The 18,937-nt window shown below is 40.8% G+C and overlaps 2 protein-coding genes across 5 annotated transcripts; both read right to left on the bottom strand.

Annotated features, from left to right (window-relative positions):
- Positions 1-139: 139 nt before the first annotated feature.
- On the bottom strand, positions 140-5,599 carry nle1 (notchless homolog 1 (Drosophila)). 2 transcript variants are annotated; one of them, XM_087178012.1, is made up of 13 exons: positions 5,445-5,599; positions 4,590-4,766; positions 3,935-4,155; positions 3,676-3,755; positions 3,494-3,570; positions 3,293-3,390; positions 2,339-2,531; positions 2,052-2,187; positions 1,867-1,913; positions 1,576-1,778; positions 1,269-1,428; positions 1,095-1,165; positions 140-1,005 (listed from the first exon to the last, which is right to left on the bottom strand). In XM_087178012.1, the coding sequence occupies exons 2-13, from the start codon at positions 4,725-4,727 to the stop codon at positions 993-995; spliced, it is 1,437 nt and encodes a 478-aa protein (XP_087034138.1). In that variant the 5' UTR covers positions 4,728-4,766; positions 5,445-5,599; the 3' UTR covers positions 140-992. The 2 variants fall into 2 exon arrangements, with proteins under 2 accessions (XP_087034138.1, XP_023277164.1); XM_023421396.2 differs by having other exon boundaries at positions 4,590-4,751; positions 5,445-5,597.
- A 735-nt stretch (positions 5,600-6,334) lies between these two features.
- On the bottom strand, positions 6,335-17,578 carry inpp5kb (inositol polyphosphate-5-phosphatase Kb). 3 transcript variants are annotated; one of them, XM_087178011.1, is made up of 14 exons: positions 17,382-17,537; positions 14,825-14,876; positions 12,230-12,334; positions 11,994-12,102; positions 11,453-11,569; positions 10,781-10,956; positions 10,555-10,666; positions 10,352-10,461; positions 9,817-9,966; positions 8,565-8,778; positions 8,301-8,438; positions 8,116-8,199; positions 7,902-8,006; positions 6,335-7,419 (listed from the first exon to the last, which is right to left on the bottom strand). In XM_087178011.1, the coding sequence occupies exons 2-14, from the start codon at positions 14,866-14,868 to the stop codon at positions 7,354-7,356; spliced, it is 1,530 nt and encodes a 509-aa protein (XP_087034137.1). In that variant the 5' UTR covers positions 14,869-14,876; positions 17,382-17,537; the 3' UTR covers positions 6,335-7,353. The 3 variants fall into 3 exon arrangements, with proteins under 3 accessions (XP_087034137.1, XP_023277163.1, XP_023277162.1); XM_023421395.2 differs by lacking the exon at positions 9,817-9,966 and having other exon boundaries at positions 17,382-17,578; XM_023421394.2 differs by lacking the exons at positions 9,817-9,966; positions 14,825-14,876; positions 17,382-17,537 and adding an exon at positions 12,716-13,504.
- Positions 17,579-18,937: the final 1,359 nt, after the last annotated feature.

Below are 18,937 nucleotides of genomic sequence, written 5' to 3'. Positions count from 1 at the left end.
CTTGTTAAAATAAAAGCATTCACTGATGTACAACAACTGAACCAAACATGTATCTGTTGAGTGACAAACAGCGAGAGTTGCTGTTATTTATTTTCTTAATGATTTTCTACATTGAACCTGACAATTAATTGAAAGTGGATTTAAAAACTGACGTAAATATTTATTCGTGTTAAATATTCACGAAAAGCCAGCTGGATGCAGAACACAGCATTTTAACCGGAGTGGTGAAACCTGGTTGTTCCACACTGGGATGCGAATCACTCAGTCCAGAGCTGGTGCCACTTGGCTTCGCCCGCACAGGCAGGAGAAAAATCAGCAGGTTGAGGCTTTGCTGACCGCAGGACAGAAGAGATTAAAGGCTGAAGGAGCAGGGCGAGCACCGTCGGTATTAACATCACAGAAGGGAAGTATTAGCGCGCCCACCTGTTGCCTCCTCAGTGCACCTGTCACTTACAGGATATAGTTCATCTAGTGACGTTTAAGGTGAAGGAGGGGACAAACATAAAGCTGAGAAATAGCTTTGTTTTCCTGACGCGTTGGTTAGAATATATACTGTATTCAGATATTAAAGAATTTGGTTACGTATTCATTTTTAAATACATGTTTGTGGTTTCTGCATCTGGGAGAAAGGTCTTTATGTGTCAGGACTCCTGGTGTGTACAAAACAATATGTACATGAATGGGAAATACATATTACAGTACAACCTCTAGTCGCAGTCATCTCAATGGATGGAGCTTGCCATGAATATAAAGTCTCCTATGTTACATTTCCATTGAGCTTGACACCTTTACAGTCATTAATGTTAACCAGGGCTTTTCCATCATGACCAGACTAGAGCTCCTTGACACAATGCCACTTTTGCCAGAGAGTGTAATAAAGCCAAAATGGGGGATTGGGAACAATCTAGCCACCCTTGTTCCAGCTGTCACGGTTCTTGACAGGAGAAGATGTGAATCCTCTGCCAACGTTAGGAAGGAGGACAGAGGTGAGGCTATCTCCTCCATCTGGAAATGTACAACACAAGGCCAAGGGGTTAGGTGAGAGCAAACACTGGTATTTAACAGATCAAGAGGCTTCTTGGCATTTCACTCACATTCTGAGACATTTGTCTTTCCCGCCGCTGGCCACTCTTTGTCCATCAGGACTCCAGTCCACTGCATAAACCTAAACACGCAAGCAACAAACCAATGAGGGAAAGAAAAATACAGGAAATACACACAACTACTGTGTCATGTTGTGAATCCTGTGACATTTTTCCCTCCCTCACCTCATCTGCGTGACCAGGTAGGTCCATGTTGAGCTTTCCTGTCTTGATGTCCCAAACTTTCAGTGTGCTGTCGCTGCTGCCGCTGACCAGCAGCCTGCTGTCTGCTGACCACGCCACTTGATACACAGATGCCACATGGCCACGCAGGGACATTAAGTACCTGCAGGTAGGTAGACAAGCAGGCAGAGACATGATCACACACTGACAGACAAACACTTTAGGCTTCCAGCACCATCACATGGACAACGGCAGTATTACATACATGTTATATGTGACGGTAGACATTGTGGTTGACGGATTTTCTTACTTTCCAGTGCGTCCGTCCCAGATTTTGATGGATTTGTCAAACGAGGCTGAGGCGAGGAGCCTGGTGTCTGGGGAGAAGAGCACTTCGTTGACTAGGGCGCTGTGGCCGGTCATCCTGGCCAGAGGCTTCTTGTCTTCTGCAGGGTTCCACAGGAACAAGGTGAAATCATCTGAGCCAGACACCAAGCGCTCTGGAGCTGAACCCTGAAGCAGCAGAAGAGGAGTAAAGGCACTGACACAAGGTGCACACAGACTTGAACATATCAGTACTTTACAGCACAACAGTACTTACCCTGACTTTGTTATATCTCTGCAAGGCTTTCTCTTTAATCTCTTCCACTGGGGGGGGGGGGGGGGGGGGGGGGAGAGGAGGAGGAATGCTTGTTACATGAAAACATCCTCCACAGAACAGAAAATGTGTTTGTTTATCAGAGCAGAACAGAAAAGAGGAGTTCCAACTGGGATTTTAGGCCTTACATGATCCGGTAAGGTCCTGCAGGTTGACAGTGGCAGTTGCGGGTTCAAAAGCGCCAGTTCGCAGGACGTAGTCTGTGCTGAGAGCCAGGGTGTTCACCCAGTGGGCGTGTCCCTGCAGAGTCCTGCACTGGACACCCTGTTTCCACAGACAGACATAAACACAAATCAAGAGTCACTCTGTCACACAGGTGTCTCCTCCCTCTCGATTTGGCTCATTGTGTCTGTAGAGATCAACATTGTGCCAGCCCTACACACAAACAAACACACACACACATACACACACTTACATCTTTGGCTCTCCACACTTTGACTGTTCTGTCCTGAGAAGAAGTGTATAGAAGTCCATCTCCTCCCCACTTCACACAGGTGACTGACTGAGTGTGTCCAGTCAGAATCTTCTCACAGCGTCCCAACACTGTGTCCCAGATACGTACTGACCCGTCTTTAGAGCTACTGGCTAAGTACCGACACTCTGGGTTACTGAAAGGGAGAGGGAGGAAACAGTAAACACGACAGAGAGCCGAACTCACTTCTTTTGTCAAAATTGGTGACGTTAACCCACCACGCTCCAGGACTTTATTTGAAATCGTGGCTATAGGGTGGCTGTGGCTCAGGTCATTCCCGACAGGAAGTCGAATTGTTGACGTTGTGGCTATGTAGTATGTCTGTTAAACTTTGGGACCATTATGCCACAGGGGCGCCTCACATTAGATTCTTTTTTGAGTAAGGTCATCTCCCAAGGCTGGATTTTAGTTATTTGTGTTACTGCAAATGTCAAAGTGATTTGAATGATGTTTTCTTACTTCTGGAACAAAACCCAGAAGTTGTAGTTTCACTTTGGCTGTTTATATAACAATGTTTAAGTGCACTGTTTTGGTAGTTAGTGTGCAAGTAACTCAATTAGTGTGCCATTGTGTACTATTAGGAACTCATACAGGGGTTGCACTGACTTGACTGAATGCACAGGTGAAGCCAACAATATTAACAATACATTCAAATGTCCTAGTAAAAACATTACAGTGAGCCAGCATGCACAAAACCAGGACCCTGAAACTGAGGCACCTAAATGGACTTCATCCATTTTATTATTTAAATTGCCTTCGGTGAAAATCTATAGTGGTTCTAATTTTACAGTTTCACAAGTAAAATATATCAGCGCAGAAGCTGTGTCTGAATGTGATTTTAGGCGAGCGCTAAAATAATAGGCAGCAATGTACAGTAATGAGAAAGTGATGACTCACAGATGTAGAGGTTCCCAGCAGAGCCAAGTGATCCATTTGGTGTGTCCTGTCAAAGTCTTTCCCGTCTGTGTACCCGTCACTGGATCCCAAAGACAGATCTACAGGAACATCACCAGAAAAAAAAAACAAAAAAAAAACCTACAATGTTCATCGGCTTCATCTAACAAACACAGATCAGACATGTGTATGTTGGAGGCATACCTGACTGTTCTTGCACCCTGAAGCCAGTTTCTTGCCATCGGGTGACCAGGCGATGCTCAATACCCAGTGTGTGTGTCCTTAAATAGAAAAGAATACAGTTCAGTGGTGTTTAAAACCACTAAACTATCATTTGTATCTTGATGTATAGCAGATATTGTTGCCCTACAGAAGTGACTTCATACCTCTGGCAGTGTGGTGGGGCGTCTCAGTTGTCAAGTCCCAAAAACGCACTGTGGTATCACCTGAACCACTGGCCAGATATCTAAAGCAAACGAGGACAACTTCATTAACAATATGTCTAAACCTACCCATGGGGCGTGTCTTTAGAATAGAATTTCTAGTTTAATCTAAATACTGTTCAATCATAAGGGCTCTCTTGATAAATCAGGAGTACAAGAGAGCATGCAAAAGGCAAAGAAATTCTGTGTGAGAGTTACTCACTTGCCGGTGGGGCTGAAAGCAGTTGAGATGACAGCTTCTGTGTGTCCCTGTAGTGTGCTGGTACAGCGGGCCACAGCTCGAACTCTGAACACAGCCTGAGGCTGGTACACAACTGGCAGGACCTGCTCTGTCTCAACCCCAAGAGCCTTCACACACGACCCCAGACTGGACACCACCTCAGCCTCTCCACGCACAAAAAATGCCAGTGGTACTAGCTCTTCCTACAGCGAAGAAAACACAAAAATTAGATATATTCACTGGACTTTAGATTTCAGCTTTATATGACTTTGATAATGTGATGTGTCTACAAGGGGCTAAAACAGAAACCAATCTGTGCCTTTTGAGAGACGACCTCTTTTTAGGGATAATAAAATCTACATTTGTTTATCTGAATATTGTTACTTAGATTTGGGATTTACCATGCAAAATTTACCATGGGAAGAGTGAGAAATGTGTTCAAGACTACACCAAATGATAGTGCATATATTGTATACAGTAATACCACTTTGAAACATTGACATGCACATCTTCATTTGAAACTGAATATTGTAAATATGCAAAAATACTGGCTAAATATATAGGACATATTTTAAATGTTTACATTCTAATCACAGCTTGAATTCTATATCTATGTAACATAATACCAGCTAGTCACCTTCTGCAGCAGTGCATTGCAGACCAGCTGCAGTTTGTCTGGAGTGATGTCTAGAGGCACATCAAAAGGTGAACCCAGAACCTCCCCTTCCTCATCCTGAAACTGGATCAGGAGCCGCTCCACGTCCTCACTCGTCATCCTCTGTTTGGTTTGGATCCAAATCTAACAAAAGAAAAGCTTTATATAGATAGAAGTATAAACAGGTGGTAACTTTTTTTCCATTCTGTAAATAATGTCTTATTTCCTATAGTGTTAGGGAAATCTCTGACTGGTTGTTCCCTGCTGTAAAATATAACATTTATTTTTTTTGTTGAAACACATCCAGGCTCTAGTGAGGCAGTACAAGTGGATGGATGTTGTTTTAAATGTTGAGCCCATGGATGCTGCTTCACTGAAAGATCAAACCTTGACGGTGTATTTGCAGAATCGATTTCTATCCTAGGAGGTGCTGTCATTTCTCAGTCGTCATGAAGGCAACATTATAGCTTAGCTAAACTAGGCTACCTCACATAAAGGTTACTTAAACTAAACATACAAATGTTTATTTAGAAAACTGGACAAGGAGCAACACACTGCAGAGCCATGTGTAACACTGTTATTGTAATGCTCTGGACCAAATCGCACCACCTGAAATGAACCGTTTAGCGGTTTACTTTTAGCTAGCCTGTGTCAACCATAGTCTACGCTGTAAACCAACAGAGCTAACTCCGCTAGCCTGCTGTTTAGCCATTATTTTGGAGACCTAATTCCTTTTAGCAGCGATTGCAGGACAGCAAGACAACCATCGTTTGTTTACGCAACTGTGCCCAGTTTTATAAGACATTACAGCGGCACATACAGGTGGTAAAACTTTACCTTCAGCGAGGTAGCGATGTGTTAAACTTCTCCACGTGTGTAGCACCGAAGAGCCTTTACATGAAAGATAAGCTAGGAAGGTGAAGTTGTCAAGCCAGTGGACGGATTCTCGCAAGGAATTATGGGAGTTTGGAGTGAGAAGAGTTTCTTGCTGGATTGCCTTGCTCATCTTCATTTTTATTATATTTCGGTACATTTTCTGCGCCATATTTTAGGCCAATATTTTTATGAGCTCAGGATTTATAATCATGGTATCCTGATGCCTTATGGGTTAGGAGGATATTAATGTCACAAAGTAACACATTTTTGTCTGTCCTATATATATCTATAAGAATATGAGTTTGATATAAATATAATTAGCCTATATTCCTCCATCATGTTTTTCTTTTCCTCTGTACAAGAGGAATAGTTTTGTAAATGTAATGAAAACCCCTCATGTCTTGCTTTTCCTGATAAGCTCCAATGCAAATCCCTGACCTGACTGAGAACCGTTGAGATGAGTAGAGCCTGCTGTATTTTAAATTTAATTTTCGCCCAATTTAAATATAGTTTATATGGAGAAAGTGGGCCCTTAAAGTCATACTTACCTACCACTTCCAAATTAAAAACAGACATATATTGGTTTCCCTGACTGGGGTTAAAATATTTGCATCGAGAGGAAACAGAGGAAGAGACGTAACTGCAGTCACATCATCACAGATGAACTTGAAAGGCATTTCCAGCACTTTCCAAACAAACAACCTGCACTTCATATATCTCATTACCACAGTGAAACAAAGAGTCTAGACCAAATACACATCCAACATGTTGATTGTGTTCTGTGATTATTCACTCTATCAATCAGTCAACCAAATATACACTTCACTATAACACGCGTGCGCACAACAGGAAATTTGGACACTTTTTCTTTGAAAACAATCACCATTTTTGCATTGGAATAGAAAAGACATCCTATATTTTACTAATGTAAGAAACTACAGTCAAGAAGTTTAGAGCCAGATAGATAAATAATTAATTCAAATCTAATTCAAATCCAAATAAATTCAACATATAATCCTATTATGATTCTGTTCACTGCCTTTGAGTCTGTCATGATACACATTAGACTTATATTACCGCATATACAATACATTACACATATTTGTTATAAAGCAATAACTGACTCAAAACACCTCAGTGTACAAGTCCACATCAGCATCCACATCTAACATGAAATGTTCTTCGAGGGATTAATGTGTACATTATATTTTAAATCTTTCTGCCATCTTTTTCATTCCACCCAAAGACACTTGGGTCCAATGGCTGGTGCAAATAACTGATAGCAAGAATTTAAGACAGTATAAAGTAAAACAGCCTGCAAGATCATAGAACTCTCTATAAAACAGTTCCCTATGATTGGCAGATCTTTCTTTATTGTACAGCTCTCTGCATTGGCACTAATGAAGACCAAACCAAAACATAAAAATGTGTTTTTAAAAACTATTTGACCAATGACTTATTAACCTGCACTATTTTCAAACAACACAACTTAAGCACGCCTTTTGTTTTTAAAGCAACAGTGTAGTTTGGCATGTTTATTCCTTTATTTTCTGCTCTAACAGGCAAAAAAAAGGCCTGTGATGGTCGGCTACTCATTATAGCAATGAACCTTTTTTTTTTTTTGTAGAGAAACTGCTCCAGCAAGAATGAATCTGATTTAAGGTGAATTCCTTAAAGGCAAAAGTCAGCAACAACAAATTAAAGTTTCCAGTCCATGTGATGGGGCAGTGTGGTGGGCCATTATTTAATGACTGAGTCAGCTCATCCAGTAGATGATGGAGTTGATCTTGGGGCATTTGAAAGTCTGAATCCGTTCTGTGTGAATTTGCAGGGGAGAGGAATGTGATGTGGCACTGCGGTGAATTTGATCTTATTTGTTGAGCCCGTTGATGTCAGGAACGAGGCCTTCCATAACGGCACGCTTTGACTCCAGGATCTGCGAGATCAAAACAGAGATGGGATCCTTAAAATGCCACATTAACTTCCTGCTGAGAATATACACTTAGTGACTACTTTATTAGGCACACCTGTACAACAATTGCTCTGCCAGAAATTCTACCTTTACACATTTTATTATGTTTATATTTTGTTGACATTGTTGGAAATGTGAAAATTAAATTATATGTTTATCCATGAGGTTATAGTTAATGGTGGTATTGTAAGGGACCACATGATACTAACTATGACATCACTGCTAAAACATTGCTTGACATACCAATAATTTATTAGTAGTTTACTTTTTTTAATACTTTTTCTCACAGGAACTGTACTTTGCATTATTTACCAGTACAGATTTCACTGTTAGTCAAACCTTTTTCTGTTTCTGGCATTATTCTAACAGAGAATGTTAATTTGTCTAAGAGAAGAAACAATAATGAAAGATGAGGTAAAACCATGATGTGATAGCGGCACACTCACCTGGAAGTTAGCGCTGAGGCCGATGATGCTTTGCATATTTGTGCTGTAGTAACCCAAAACATACTCTCCACTTAGCAGAGGGATCCCGTCCTTATCCACAGATATCTGCAAACAAAACACACACGTTTACCTATATAATGAAACCTGCACTTATAGTTTATTTTCATTGTAAACAGTTTCTAAACGTAATACAAAAGCCTCACTTTCACTTTACCTGTATGACTTCATTTGTCTCTGGCAGCTCATTCTCCCTAACCCAAACAAAGGTTTCATAGTCGGACGCACTCTTGAATCCCACCTGCAGGACATCAAACCCACGACTTCAGATCTGTATTGTATTATATTGTTTGTTTGTTGTTGTGTTGTGTTGCATTTTTCACTCTGTGTCGGTCCCAGTACCTTGTACAGGCCAATCCAGTCCCATGTGGAGGACATGAAGTACTCTTGGATGGTGTAGTTAAGAAGTGCATCCTGGTCGGCGCTCCAAACACCCACAGGAGAGATGTGCACCAGTGGGGTGTCAAAGTACTTCCTCAGCTGTGGGAGATTTAACAATGTAGAAACAAAACCTTCACTTAGTCGTGATATTAGATGATGTACTGATGAGCAGATTTGAGGACCACAAAACAAAGTCCTAGTGTCCAATAATAAATCTGCTCTCACCTCCAGATTGAAGGTTGCAATCACAGGCTTGTGGTCACTGACTCCGTAGCTCATTTCACTGGTGTATTTATCCTGGGTGACCAGGATTGGATACTCATCTTGTCCATCATCAGTAGAAGTGGATGCCCTCTCATCATCGTCCTCTGATGGTGGGGTTTTGGGTTTGATGCGCCAGAGGATCCGATCAGTCCAGGCTGGTTTCCTCTTCTTGCCACTGGGCAAAGCAAAGGCAAGTGTTGATACCGCAGGTTGAAATTCTCTGTTTCTAATGCTTACCTGATACATCACATATCCATTTCTGATGCATTTCAACCTAAATAGCAAATTCCTATTCTTAGACAGAAATAATGAAAATGATGCTGTTAAAGTACACACACCCCCCACACACACACCACACACAAATGCAATGCAGAGTAACAATATACCTACAGAGTAGCATGCTGGGGAGAAATGATGGATATTAGGAATGGACAACAACATGTAACTTATTACAGCTCATGTCTACACACATTCACTATAAAAAGCAACACATCCCATACGCAAATGTAATATATGTACATGTATTGAATTTCCATATATGAAATATATGTAGCCTACATATGAAGTAAAATCATACATGTACATATAGTCTATTTATGTCAAAATTACACACGGAACCTATTAGAAAGTAGAACAATTTCATATATTAACACATATGTCTAGTTAATAGAAACATGTATGTTCATGTTTATATTATACATATGTTACGTAAATATATGTCCATCCCAAAGCCTGTCAAAAAATGTTGATATTATATATGTAAATATAAAAGATACACATGTATGTTTACATTTAATAAGAAATTATTAAGAAAGTATATAAACATATAGAAGTTGCAATTTACTATGGGTATTTCATATATGTTATAAACTTATATCTTCATTTATCCAGAGGATGTATATATGTGATAATAATATATCCCCTTATAAGTAACATATATTGCAACATCTGTCTTAATATAGGGGCATATATGTCACATATTACATTTCTGTATGGGATACATTATGCAGGAATAAACAGTAGGGTTCTGGGTGCAGAAGGGAGCAGTCTCATGAATTTGCAGATTAAATCTGAAATTCATGAACGCTATTACCCCTTTGCGTCATGTCATTTATATCAGTGTCTCCAGTTATTTTGTGATTGTAGGTTATATGTATATAACCTAACCTATGTATATAACAGCTTGACAGGGCATATCTATGGAGACACCCACCTTGGCGGGTCTAGCTCCCTGTACCAGGCCCCCAACCAGACAGAGAGCAGCCCCCAGGTGAGGGAGGTGAGGAGGAAGAAGAGGGTGGTGCTGCAGCGCTGCAGGGGCCTGGGTCTGTACATGGTTAGGGGCAGCGCCACAGTGCTCTTTCTGAGAGAGACACATACATGGTGCGAGTGTCAGGAACGGATATGACTCACAGAAAGAGCTGCTCCCAATTTCATCTATACATCAGGGTTTACTGCTTTGGTCTCCTGTTTAGTGAGTCTCTCCGGGGACTCACCACATTGTCAATTGACAATGTGGTGGCACAAGCTTTCGGGAAAGAGGACAGATGGTGCGGGGACTAAGAAATAAGGGAATGTGGGGCATGCAACACAAAAGAAGTGGTGTCTCTTACTTAAAACCAAACCATGTCTTTGGAGAGCTGTTCAAAATTCGAAGGGAAAGAAGTGCGCAAGTGAAGTTTGGGTGCATGTTTGGGAAGTGTGTGTCCATGTTGGTGAACAATATGCTTGTTTGAGGCTCATGTTACCTGGTATCGTAGGTGTCAGAGTTGCGGTCAAACTTGTAGGTGGGTTTAAAATTTAATGGCCCTTCCTCAAATTCCTGCAGGAATGGCTCCTTCTTCTTCATTGTGATGAGCTGCAAAAAAAAAAGAAAGTTAGCAAGTGTGCATTATAGTGAGCGTGTGTGTGTCTGTGTGGGTGTGTGTGTGTGCTCATTTCCTCACATCACCTGGTCTTTGCTCCACAGCAAATTAAGCCGTCCACTGTTTATGGACGAGCGGAGGAAGTGCAAGCCGTGGTCTGCAATGCGGAAGTTCAGGTCGCCAAACCAGAACACCACCCTGTGAGAGAGGGACGGAGAGCCTCATTTCACTTGCTGCACCACAACCTTCAGTGCGTATATTTCACAGTGCAAATGTGTGTGTGTGTATGTGTGTGTGTGTGTGTGTCCTGACTTGTGGTCCAGGACATGTGGCGTGTCGGTGATGTCAAAGTCTTGCGCCTCCAGGATGTACTCGAACTCATCCACGCGCTGCAGAGCGTAGTTCATGTGGGCTGCTAGGTGGCAGTTGAGGAAGCACACCATGTGGCCGTAGAAGGAAAAACGAACGGACACTCCACCTTTATTACCCTGACACAGATAAGCGGAGGAGAAGGAGTACAGTGTGTGAAAGGGAAAGGTGAAGTGGATTTCCACAGACTCTCACAATAAGTTTAAAGTCAGCTTATACGGATGAATACAGATTCATTTTCCTACAGTATTTACAAGAAAATTAAATATAGTATTTTAAAAACCTCTTAATTCCCATTTTTTTCCACAAATAAAAAAAAAAGTCTTGTCTTTATTCAGTCAGATGATTTTTTCCCTTTAACTTCATTATTGATGAGACCATTTGTCTTGCAAGTGTTTGCCCCAGTGCACAAGTTTTACCATCAAATGCTCTTTGTTTGTGATTTCATTCAGTCAAAGCTGTTGCACGTTCCACTAAACAAAGACAACAGGCCTTTCATAGTGTCCTTAAACTCCACAGCAACTGAAGCCGGTGGGATTCCCGGCTGGCAGAGTTTAACGCTGTCGTTGTCTGTAAGGTTCTGGGCCGACCAGTGCTCCCATTGTGATTTCCTACCCAGTATCCAAAGATGCCGGTACGGGTGTAGGTGGTCTGGATGTTTCTGATGTAGGGGAGGTGAATTTGTTTGGCAAAAACCAGCAGCAGCAAACCCTGCATCCTCACTGATGTCACCTACACAGACAGAGATAGTGAGAGATTTTATTAATCATTTTTCCTTTGTTCTATTTTTGTATTCTTATTTAAAAATGTTTTTTTTTATTTCTCCTATCAATTTTTGATTGAGTTATATAGATATAATATCATAAACTGTAATCTTGTATTATATGAGAATATGTAAATATACAGATATATCTAAAGATATTGCATTAAAGATATATATATATATATATATATATATATATATATATATATATATATATATGAACACAGTGGCAGTTATATAAGTTTTACATACTTTTTTTTTTTTTCAGAAGCCTTCAGGATACAGTTATTTATCCCAGCTGTTTTTAGCTACACTAGTTTCTTCACACACTGTTATTTATACGTCTCCACACAGTACAATTTTCCCTTTTCCTCCCCTTTGTCTCACTCTCACCTTGACGAATCCTCTGGGTGCCAGTGTGTCCATGAAGACGTGGCTCCAGGAGTCCTCCGCTAACAGGTCTGAGATGAACCTCACAGGGGTGGCGTTCACCTCCTGCAGGCTGACACACACCAACACCAGTGAGGATGACAAATACAAATACTGGCACGCTGGCGTCCTGTAAATCCTGCCGCTTTGAGCTCCAGTGTGACAAATTAAACTGCAGCTTCCACATGTTTGTTGCTCACCCAATCACGTAGAGATCTGTGGGGGGCTGGACATCCAGTTGCAGCAAAGCAGTGACGTCTTCAGGAGGCTCTGCTGTGGCCACATTCCAGGTCACCATGTGCAGCCTGTCAATGTGTGTTTTTGGGTTAATGACAGTATTTGACCAAAGTTACATTGTCACATTTTCCAGGTTTTAATCACACCAGATTCAGGGTTATTGTATTCATACTTCTATGACTAGTAAAACACAGAAGACATTAATTATTGACTTTTTTAACAGTTTTTCTGAATCTTACTTGGTTAACTGGAAACCACTTAATAACTGTTAAGATTAAGATGTCCGGATAAATTTCAACTTAAGGTCCTGTCAGTTTCTGCACCTCTTGATTTGAACAGTTAAGCATTTACAACAAGACTGATGGCAAGTAAGTAAAACAAGTTCTTGATCATTTCAGAGAACTCGAACAAACTTGTGTATGCACGGGTGACAATGTGCACGTGTCAACCTGAACGCATCTGTGGGAACGTAGCGTCCGCAGAGCTGGAACGCTTCATCCAGCGTGCGGGACACTTCCTCACTCGCTTCATCATCAGAGCTCATGTCCTCTATGCAGGTCAGCAGCTGGGACAAACGCTGGCGGAGGAGCATCTTGGACCTCGAGCCCTGAGATGCTGAGCTGCTCATGCTGTCTGAGCGCACACGTGGACTGTCTGACAAGTAGTCCATCTTTGGATGTTGGTTTTCAGCTTTGTTACCTACCTGTTCTACAGGTCAGGAAGGTTCTTTAAGATTATTGAAATTAAATAATAAAGATGCCGTATTGCAAGGACCAACAAGCAAAATCCAGTGGATGAAATGCTTTTGGCGTTCCTTCCCCCTCAGACTTCTGTGGTTGGTTTGGTTGCAGCCATCTGATGCGAGAGGCCTCCACTCTGCTCAGTCCACTGTGAGCAACATGAGTCGTTTCTTTGTTAGTCAAACCTCTCTGCGTTTGCTTCTGGCAGCTTTTGTTTTAAAGTCCTCCAAACTGATCAGGATGAAAAACCCAAATGCCCAGATTTGAGGCGCGTCCGTCTTGGTGTAGTCCTTTCCGAGTCCTGTGTGGTCATGCAGCGATGGAGCAACAACTGACAAAGCAGTGGGGTCGACCCAGGAATGTGGGCAAGAATGAGTCCGATTTGGACTCTAATCACTGGCATGTGAACGCGTGTGTGTTTGTCTTTGAGTGTGTGCAAGTCACAGGGAGTGGAAGAGGAGGACTAGAGGCTGATCCTCCCATCTTTGTGAGTATTGTTGCAAGACTTGGGCAATCATTGAGACGCGTAAGAGGTTTACTACCAGTGTTTTCTCCATCAGCTGAGTAAACTTAACAATGCATGTACCCTCGCAATTAAAGCCATGCATTAGTGAAGGGACATCAGCACACAATAGCATTAGCTTCTTTTGGCCTCAATCCAGTCTCTCCTCATATAGGTGAAAGGTTATCTTTGTAAACCCAGAGAGAAGTGGGGGGCTTAAATGGAGTTTCGTAAGCTCTGATACAGATGCTTTAGTTTTTTTTTTTTTTTTTTTTTACATAACAAAAGCTCAAATAACTGTAAATTATTGTGTAATTCTATTGTTGCAGCACAGTTAAAAGTGGACAAATTACATCATAGATTTGGAGGCACATAATGCATGAAGCAATCAGCAAGTCCAAAACATTTAGCCTAATACTTAAATGGTTTAAAGAACGTGGTGAAATAATACTTTCAGCTTTAGACAAAAAGTTTAGTTTCAGAGTTAAATAGCCAATATTGGAAAATGTGTTTCTCTGTGAAAAAATGACTAGGATTAGAAAGTATAGGAACTATAAAAAGTTAACTCAAGACTATGACTCTCTTACAGACTGGCTTTTATCATTTAGAGATCCTGGTCTATACTCATTACAGTGAAATGATTTCCTCCAATATGTGTATGGTATTTTGTATCCGTCTTCATGAATTGGATATCTGATTCTGAGACTATGGACTGAATCACACAGCAGCTATGACGATCTATAGGAATTAATGGTATCAAAAAGCAATGGAAATTAATTAAATTAATTCAAAACACCTTAAAAAAAAAAGAGGGATGGAAACAAGCTTGGAGCAAAGAAACTACCAGAATAAACTGCCCTTTAAATAAAAAATGTTAATCTTGGGTGCCCCAGTTCTCCCTGCCACATCATGTAACAGCGTCACATGCAGAGACTTTGGGCACATTCTTTAGCAAGCAGAGGTGTTAAGTGGATAACCGACGGGGGTTCACCGGTTCAGCGAGAAATTATGAATAGGAGACTATTTAAGTTTTATCAAAGAGACCTGCAAAGACTAAGAACCAGCAGCCACAAAGCTTGGCTGAAGCCTATGAAGGTTATACAATTGAGACCCTCTACAGGAGAGTTACACCTTCTTTTCTGTACTCTCACTGTCTCTACATTCACCCTTTTCTGCCTGAAGTCTGTGCTTTCTCTCACAATAACTTTCATCAACATTTTGTCACTGTTGCTCCTGGACAAAGAAGAAGAAGCGGAAAAAAAGATGAAGAAGAAGAAGTCTGAATGGGAGAAAAAAGTGACAGGATACTATCTTACCTGCACTTGTCTCTCCCACCGCTACGAAAACTTCCAGTGCTCATTTTCTCCCCTGTAGGCACGCAAACACACATATGCCCAAACAAACTGTAAACAAACAGGAAAGATACCAGGCACAATAATATTCTGGAGCCTAATAAAACAGACAAAGACAAACCAGACAGGGATGCCTGAAAGTCATTTCTGAAATGGCTTTGTAATCATGTCTAATCACGGTTAGCTTCATCCACGTTAAAGTGACAGTGCCCTGAAGGTCATAATGTAAAAACAGAAACACTTTACGAGAGAGACATTTTTTAAAACACATTTTGTAAAAGGTGAGCAAAAGGTTCCCGATGTATAAAAGTGATTCATTTTTATATACTGTTAAAAGGTGAATATCTGTCTGTGAGGTCATGTATCAGCTAAAAACAAGAGGGCTCAGTGAAAATGAGCCAGTAACACATAGGAAAACTGTATAGAATAAAAATCAATATTCATTCAAGTATGTACAAAATGAGCATTTGGTTGGCCTGACTACCATTGACATCCAAATCAGAAAAGCAGTTTTTTGAGGCCTTTGCACCATATAGTGTTTTGACAGACTAATTATAAGGAAACTATTCAGCATTTCTGGACACATGCACAAACTTTCTTTTCATTTGTGATGCCATTGTCTTGACTTAAACCTGCACTCATTGATATTTTTAGCTATTTGGGGGAAGCATATCGTGCTGTAAACACATGACTAACGTCTTGTTAGCAGAGACAAGCAGCATCAAAGATACTCTGTAACAATGATGATGCATTACAAGCAGTGGCAATCATGTGAAATGGTTCCTATCTCCTAAATGGGCGTTGTCGTGATTGCTTGTTGAATGAATCAATCAATGAATGAATTGTATGAATTTGAGCCTAATTTTGCCGCTTGTTTTTATCAGCTGGTTAATATCTGATCAAAATCATATCAGTGTAATAATATTCTTTTTTCCCCTCCAAAACAGTTAAATAATAATTAAAGTAAACAAAGAAACACAGCAAGTTTTATTTAAATTTTAATTCATTGTTTCACGTATAAGTCCCTCTAAAGTTCTGTTTACGCGGTTGGAAAGCCATGTCGGCAGTACTGCAGCAGCATGGGCAGAACCAACAAAGAGACCTGTGTTGCTAGATCCCGCGAGAGTTTGTTGCTGAGACAGAGGCAGGTCAATTTCTCCTGATCTGTCTGTCTGAAAATCTTTGGCTTGTGAATAATGGGCCCAATAATTATTTCGGTGACTATGGGCTGAAATAATAGGTCATAATCTGTGATCACGTTCACTTCTTCCAGTGGAGTAAACAGACTCAGACCTGCCGCCGGTCTCCTAAAGGGGCGGGGAGGTGGCGAAACCCACGTGACACAGTTACAGGAAACAATTCTAAGTGCGCAGTCTCCTTTCTCAAGTGTCCCTGGCAGCGTTTGCGTGAATTTGTGTTTCTGGCCACCAGAAAAATGTAAGTCCTAAAGTCACTCACCTTGAAGCTCTATTTAGATCTGCACTAACACCTGAGGGAAATATGTGGCTCTCTAGCTGCTAAATGCTCCACTATGTTTGCTAGCTAGCCAGTTGCTAATTTGTTTTGTTGTTTGGTGCTGAGCAGGTAGGCTAGCATACATATGGTTTTTAGAGTTGTCTGCTGCTGATGAGACTGAACCGAAAAAGTAAAGTTGCAGGTTGTAAACCAAAACAATGCGATTTATTATGCTAAAATGATCATTAGAGCTGAGGGTAACATAGTCCAGACCCACTGATGATGTAAAAACATAATTTTCTGCCTGAACGCGCACCCCTTAAACCTGAGCGCTAAAATATTTTAATACTAAGCCTAACCTGAAAATAAACGATTGGCCTTATGGGGACCATTTATTCAGGGTCCACCAGGTGAAAGGTGAGCGTGTTCCCAAAATATGACTGTGTGAATGGGTTTTTGTCTCATCAATATGACTAAAATAAGTAAACACACACAGCTGCACTCAAACTCACTAAGAGGCTTCATTTGTTGTCATGATACAACACTTGCAATGGCAACTCTTAAATTATTCCTGGTAGACTTTCCCTAAAAAATACTTCACTATAGTATTATTTGCTTTTCAGAATAATGCTATGGTCCAGTCATTGTAATCAAATGTTGCCCATTAAGTTAAATGTTTGTTGGATTTTTCTCAAACCCTCCGAATCCATTGATTGTACAGTGAATACTGTGTTCTTCGACCCTGCAGGATGGAGCTACCATGTGAATGACCTTTAAGAACCATCCCTTTTCCAAACAGCCAGAAAGAAGAAAATAACTTTGAACACTTACACTGTTACTTAAATCTGTTTCAGAAAAATATAACAAACAGTATGAAGCAAGCCATGTATTGCTCCTTTTGTGTGAGACAGTTTAATCTTTGGGTCAAGCAGAACATTTCTCTCTCAAATTCAGTAAGAGTCGTTGTTTGGTGTAACTAATCTAAAATCCCTTAGACTGACAGATTTTCTTTTTCTTAAAGAACTTGCTCAAAACAAAAAACACCATCATCCATTCACTACAGTACCTTTCTCCGTGTGTTTCTCTTGTGGTGTCCGGAAAAAGCTGCAGACCCCGTGCGCACAGATGACGAAGATCTCCAAAGGGGAGTCGAGAGACTGGATCTGCTTTCCTATTGTGAGTCCCGTTGTTTGACTGTTTCTTCTCTCTTTGGTTCCTGCACTTTGTTCTCAGCTGTTCTGGGTGCAAGGACCCACACACAACCTTCTCTGGACTTTAAGCGTAACATCGGATCAAGCTATTATCCCAGGTTGGCTAACAGTCCAGGGAAAAAGTATTATCTTATTCATGAATGGACATGTCTGTTTATTGAATGTCACCGTGACGCATGCCATTTGTTGCATTAAAGCCCTCTTTGTATGTTCATAAATAATCCCTCACTTTGTTAACAGTATGGAATGTGTAAGGTGCTCTGCTTCACGTCTCCTTAAGAGCAATGACTGGAGATGGTGGAGAGTAATTTCTCATGAAAAGCTTTGGTGGTATTGTAAGTTACATGGTGTTTCAAAATATGATTTCTTGCGTCAGTAATTAAAATGGCATGACAATGTCAAACTATTCCTTTACACTTTTAAAAGAGAAGTACACAGTCAGGCTCCTTTTCCTAATGAACCAGCAACACTGACAAGTACTCTGTAAACCGCTTCATGCCTACAGACATATTAGCTTTTCACTTCCAGTGAAAATTCAGTGCGATGGCAACATGCAAGGTTGCTCCTAATGACTCTGTTATGTTATACATGTACAGGGATAGGGGCTAAATTTAATACTAACCTCGATCGTGGCTCACATTGTTTTCTTTATTATAAAATGAAACATACATAATTTATCTTAACATGTATTAAAGGTGCAATGTGTAAGATCTGGCCAAATCTGGCCAGAATTTTAGTTTAAAATGTTCAAAAAAAGAACTAACACCATCAATAGTAAGTGAAGGAGCCACAGTGATGATGTCATGACCAAGACCACCATCTATTGTATTTCAGAGATATCTACTGAAATGAGCATGCTAACCAACTAGCTGCGTCCCGGACCGTGTTGTAATACCACCTAGACACACTAGATGCTGTGTGACTCAGTGTAGCGTCTAGTAGAGCTTCCTCCTGAGCTTGAAGTTACGCTACAGCTCACGACTAAAAAAAAAAAAGCTGCTGACTAGCATCACAGAAACGCAGAGATGGCTGAAGAGCGATCTTTATCTCCATCCCGAAGAACCGCTCCGACAAGAAATAGCGTTCAATGCCAAAGAAGAAAAACACAAGCATTTTCTGTCAGACAGGTGAGTAACATCTAATGTTGCTGTCTAGCGAAAAGTCTCATTAGTACAAATGACAAACAGTACTGACAAGCACTTCAAGTGGCATAAATGTATGATGTTGACGTGTTAGTGATTTAGTAGAATTTAGCCTGTTCCTGCGGCTGTTGTCCAGCTGGATGTGTCAGTAACTTAAGACAAAGAGACTGTTAGATGCAGAACCAGCAGGTTCAGGATCCACTACCTAATATTGTATTTATTTTAGCATATTCATATCTGTCTTTACTATTTATTTTATACACACACAA

This window comes from Seriola lalandi, unplaced genomic scaffold (assembly GCF_002814215.2).
Source record: "Seriola lalandi dorsalis isolate HSWRI2012SDOR001 ecotype SW California unplaced genomic scaffold, Sedor1 jcf7180002054672, whole genome shotgun sequence".
NCBI classification, from domain to species: domain Eukaryota; kingdom Metazoa; phylum Chordata; class Actinopteri; order Carangiformes; family Carangidae; genus Seriola; species Seriola lalandi.
The sequence above is the reverse complement of the archived record's forward strand: the minus strand, read 5'-3'. Positions and strand labels throughout refer to the sequence as shown.

What these genes read in the sequence shown, in the direction of transcription:
- inpp5kb (XM_023421394.2), bottom strand. Translation starts at nt 12,936, where the DNA reads ATGGACTACTTGTCAGACAGTCCACGTGTGCGCTCAGACAGCATGAGC. An exon ending in CACCCAGAGGATTCGTCAAG is followed by an intron (nt 11,570 to 11,993) that starts GTGAGAGTGAGA and finishes CTGTCTGTGTAG; the next exon opens with GTGACATCAGTGAGGATGCA. An exon ending in AGACAAATGAAGTCATACAG is followed by an intron (nt 8,007 to 8,115) that starts GTAAAGTGAAAG and finishes TTTTGTTTGCAG; the next exon opens with ATATCTGTGGATAAGGACGG.
- nle1 (XM_087178012.1), bottom strand. Translation starts at nt 4,727, where the DNA reads ATGACGAGTGAGGACGTGGAGCGGCTCCTGATCCAGTTTCAGGATGAG. An exon ending in GCAATGCACTGCTGCAGAAG is followed by an intron (nt 4,156 to 4,589) that starts GTGACTAGCTGG and finishes TCTTCGCTGTAG; the next exon opens with GAAGAGCTAGTACCACTGGC. An exon ending in CAGGGTGCAAGAACAGTCAG is followed by an intron (nt 3,391 to 3,493) that starts GTATGCCTCCAA and finishes ATGTTCCTGTAG; the next exon opens with ATCTGTCTTTGGGATCCAGT.